This window comes from Bidens hawaiensis, unplaced genomic scaffold (genome assembly GCF_021521415.1).
Source record: "Bidens hawaiensis isolate Kalapana, Puna unplaced genomic scaffold, B.hawaiensis_p1.1 tig00009591_1, whole genome shotgun sequence".
NCBI lineage: Eukaryota > Viridiplantae > Streptophyta > Magnoliopsida > Asterales > Asteraceae > Bidens > Bidens hawaiensis.
This window is the reverse complement of record NW_027491718.1, coordinates 49,965-54,721: the sequence shown is the minus strand read 5'-3', so window position 1 is coordinate 54,721 and position 4,757 is coordinate 49,965. Positions and strand designations below refer to the sequence as shown.

Genomic DNA, 4,757 nt, shown 5'->3' with positions numbered 1-4,757 from the left:
TTCAGGTGACTTGTTAAAGACAAAAGAATGATGTCTGCGGGCTTCCAGCTTAAATAAGTGGCTTGTCACTAAAATAAAGAAACGTGTTTTGTGAATTAGGGTTTAACCCTATAAAACTTATGTTTGTATCAAAAGGGATTAAATTCCCGGTTTACCATAATAATAAACTTGGGGTTTTATAACTCTGATCATTTTTCCTAACTATGGTTTTGATGAAATATTCTGCTGCAAAATAATTTAATAAACACCGATACCACCAATCAATGTTCACGGCTCCCCTCCCGGGGTATAGAGGTCAGGGGTTGTAACACATTAAGCAACCAAATATCATATTTTTCATTCCCAAACAATGAATCATTCCATTTCTTCTATGATTACTACATACCAAACGCTACCTAAATCTTTCATTCAAAATTTTAACAATAGGAAAACCCCAATTTTGAAACAAGCAAGATCTTCTTAATTATAAAACCGGTCCCACCACTATTGTAGCTACAAATACCGAACCCTTTCTTTACAATCTACCCATTCATTAATCATACCCCTTTCTTTCAATCTTTCCTCTATTCCCACTTCACCTTTATCACTTCTCCTCTTCTGAAAGTAACAACACAAACTCAGATTCCTTTTTTTCATTTTATTCTTTCACTTACATTATTACAAAAAAAAACTCATTCAACTTGAATAAAATGGTGGACGTCGATAGAAGAATGCCCGGTTTAAACCCTGCACACCTCGCCGGCCTCCGCCGCCTCTCTGCTAGAGCAGCCACGTCATCACCCTCAACCCCACTACCAGCTCGCAACAGTCTCATCTCATTCACTTCTCTAGCTGACAAAGTATTAACCCACTTAAAAAACTCAGGCGTACAAGTCCAACAAGGGTTAAGCGACAACGAATTCGCGAAAGCAGAAGCCGAGTTCGGATTCGCATTCCCACCCGATCTCAAAGCTGTCCTATCTTCCGGGTTACCCGTCGGGCTCGGATTTCCGGATTGGCGGTCCAACGGGTCAACCCGGCAACAGCTAAGGGCAAGTTTTGAACTCCCTATTGCTTCAATATCTTTCCACATTGCGAGAAACGCATTGTGGTCGAAGGCGTGGGGTCCTCGTCCCACGGATCCCGAAAAGGCGATCAGGATTGCGAGGAACGAGTTGAAACGGGCCCCACTCTTGGTGCCCGTTTTTAACCATTGTTATATTCCGTGTAAGCCTTCGTTGGCTGGCAACCCGGTTTTTTACGTTGACGAGAATCAGATTTTTTGTTGCGGGTTTGATCTTTCGGATTTTTTTGATAGGGAGAGAACGACGTCGTTTGCCAGGTGTTTCCCGGAAAATGTTCATAATAAACAAGGACGGAAAGTTAACGGAATGTTATCGAATAATAATATTACTCGACGGAGCCTTGACGCCGTCGCCGGTGGGAGGGTTCCGAGATGGGTGGAGTTTTGGAGTGACGCCGCCGTTGACCGCTGCAAAAAGTCAAACTCGTCGGAGTTATCTTCACCGGAACGGTATTTTGAGATCCCGAGATCCGGCACGCCTAACTGGGTCGATACGTATGTGAAACGGATCGGGTCGGTTTTGAAACAAGGTGGGTGGGCGGATTCCGACGTGTCGGATATTGTTGACGTGGCATCATCCGGGTTCTTTGACGGTGAGATGGTGTTATTGGATAACCAAGCTGTGATGGATGCTTTATTGATTAAAGCGAATCGGTTGTCGGAGTCTCTTCGGGAAGCTGGATGGAGCTCAGAAGATGTTTCGGATGCATTTGGGTTTGATTTCCGGCCGGTGAAAGAGCGTAAACCGGTTAAGAATTTGTCGCCGGAGGTGTTGGCGAAGATAGGAAGACTTGCGGAATCTGTATCGAAATCTTGACGTAGTCGACGCCGGAGTAGACGGTAACCGACAGACAGTTAGATTCTTTTTCTATTTTTTTATAATACGAAAAGTAAGTGTATAATAAATTTTATGTAAAGATACATAGCGAGTTTTACTCTTTACCGCTAATTTATACTATTTTATACAAATAAATAATTACTGTCTTTATCATTTGGTGCATGTATTTTAAATTAAAAGTTGTGTTGACAATGTTTTCTCAGTGATAATATTATGAGACAAGAATATGTAATGTTACACTTAGAATTTGGTTGGTGTCAGGTTGATTTGTTACAATATGGCTGAAATCCAGTATAACGATTGATAAAATTGTAATACGCATAAAAAGATATCAATGGATCGAAAAATTTAAAAATGAATATAAATTAACTATCTGTTGGTACCGATACAGATGCCGATATATATATTGTAGGAAACTGGAAATTTAAAAATAAATAATAATAATATATCGTTCACGGTACACACAATGAAAGATAATGTATCTTATGTTTAATCGGCGCATTACAGATGGCACGGGTTACTAATGAAGGAATGCACGTGTGAGTGGGGGGTCTTTCTACAAAAAGATGTTATTGGGTTTATTCCAACGTACGGAATCGAAAAAGAAAAGTGGGAACAACCAGGACGATGTCGTTTCATGATGGTGTTGCTTCGGAAACGGTGTCGTCTAGATGAAAAAGCTTAGTGTGTTTTTGGGGTTGGGTGTTTTTACACTTGAACCCTGCACTCTTGTTTCTTTAATTTGAAACTACAAATATAAATAAAGTCATTTATTTAATTTTGCTTTATTGGTTGGGAAGATGGAGTGGGGCCGGTGTTTCAGGTGATAGTATGGGAAAAGGGGCTGTTTGGCAGTTCAACATCGGTAACCGGAAATGAATCACAAAGAATAAGTTTGGTTCGGTTATGTTGGTGGGTATACATAAATAATTTTACTGGACAGCCTAATGGCACTCGTCACTCTACTGGCCTCACCGCCCCTCCATAAATTGGTCATACGTGATCTGAGGCCACTGACCATAGTCAGTATGGTCATGCTACTAGTCTCCCAATTAAACTTTTGTTTATTATTATTTCATTTTTTTTCAATTTTATATATTTTTAAATAATGGAATAGTGGTGAATGATGAAGAATGATGTATTTCCTTGTTTGAATGATGGGAGGGAGACTGACGTGGCGCAGACGTGGTGAATGTGACGAATGATGCTGAGGGGTGTTTACCCTTTACCCTTTAGCCTTATTGACAACACATGTGTGAAAACAAGTTCTGAGTTTCAAATTTGTCAATATAGTTTTCTAGCACTAAATTAGATATGAGCAAATGGTACTTGGTATTGACACCAAATTTTTTAACAATCAGAATTGGTACTGGTATGGTATGATACTGAGCTTATCCTTTCATTGAACTGAATTACCAGATGAGCATATCAATTTGTTTTGGTCTTAACGATATAGTCGTTTTTGGCTGTTTGTAATTATTATTGAATTGAGGGAGAGAGAGGAGAAAGGAAAAATGTGCGTGCATGTGAGTTCTGTACGTGTGTTATGCAACATCGCAAAAGGCTGACAATTGGATTTCTTTTCCCACCATTTTTCAAAATTATTTGAAAACTTTATAATATAAACATCAATTAATCACTGGCTAATGGCTAATAATTGTATATTGGTTGAAAGGAGTAGGTGAAAAGCATGAGATGATAAAATGGTTTTCTCTTTTACATTTACAATAGGGTGTTATGGAAGATGTGAACACGGAAGGGGCAAACTAATAAAAATCATAAAAAATCAAAACCAAATACATATTAATAAAATTCTTAATAAATATGAAGAAAAAAACAAATTAATCATAGTTTTGTGGACAATAGTTTGAAGGATGTTACCAGATCCGAATGAAGGTTGTTATACGTTTCGCTACCATGTATTGTCTTATAAGCTTGTTTCCCGCGGTACTTATCATAACTAGAGGTCGTTTGACGCCACCTTTGTAGTTTCGACAAACCGCTTTTCAGTTTCTCTCATGCAATGTCATATTATGCAATGTAATACAAGTATATGTTATATTAATTTCATATCTTATCTCTCGGCCACTTTTGTGTTGGAATTGACATGTTAACCCACCTCTTTCTAGGAATACTGAAAGCTCTTTCAGTTTCTTTTTTACCGATTCTTGTGCTTTTTTGAAAAACATTCGTCTAGCTTCATGAGGCCATGTAAACGCTTTCACGAAAGTGGCGTATTTCAGATAAATACAAAGGATAAGATAATATACGTTTTACTCCACATCATTGACACGAGCGTTTGCTCAAGTGCATCACCAACAATGCCATTAAAAATAGTTGTTTACTCCAAAACATTGATATCATTGTTTGCGTTGTCGATTCTAAACGCATGACAGATGCAAAAGTCATATGATGTCACGGCTTGAAGCAACATTGTCGGGCATTGATGATCATTCCTATGATGTTGACCCCACCAAGCAATCAAACATTTCGAATACCACTAATGTATCCATTCAATATTACTAAGCATCTCGAGAAAACCACACATTTCTTCATGTACTTCGTATAGTTTAATATCACTTGCTGACGAACTCCTTAAATATCTTATAATACAAAAAACACCTTAACTAAATAATCAAATAAAAATAATAAATATATAAAGATTTAAAATAAACAGTTAATAATGACTAAATTACAAATTTTATACTTTAAACTTTTTACAAATTGAATCTTTTAATAAAAACACTTTCTCTCGCACTAATAACCCAAATACAAGCAAACCAAATACAAGCAAATGGCCGTTGTGATTCCCGAACTAATAACCCAAATACAAGCAAACCAACTCGCACCGGTTGT

General features: G+C 37.8%; 1 protein-coding gene across 1 annotated transcript; it reads left to right on the top strand.

The window, feature by feature from the left end:
* Positions 1-632: 632 nt before the first annotated feature.
* Positions 633-1,938, top strand: LOC143533050 (uncharacterized). The gene has a single exon (XM_077027929.1). The coding sequence runs from the start codon at positions 690-692 to the stop codon at positions 1,878-1,880; it is 1,191 nt and encodes a 396-aa protein (XP_076884044.1). The 5' UTR covers positions 633-689; the 3' UTR covers positions 1,881-1,938.
* Positions 1,939-4,757: the final 2,819 nt, after the last annotated feature.

Excerpts from the sequence above, each read along its gene's own strand:
- LOC143533050 (XM_077027929.1), top strand. The coding sequence starts at position 690 with ATGGTGGACGTCGATAGAAGAATGCCCGGTTTAAACCCTGCACACCTC.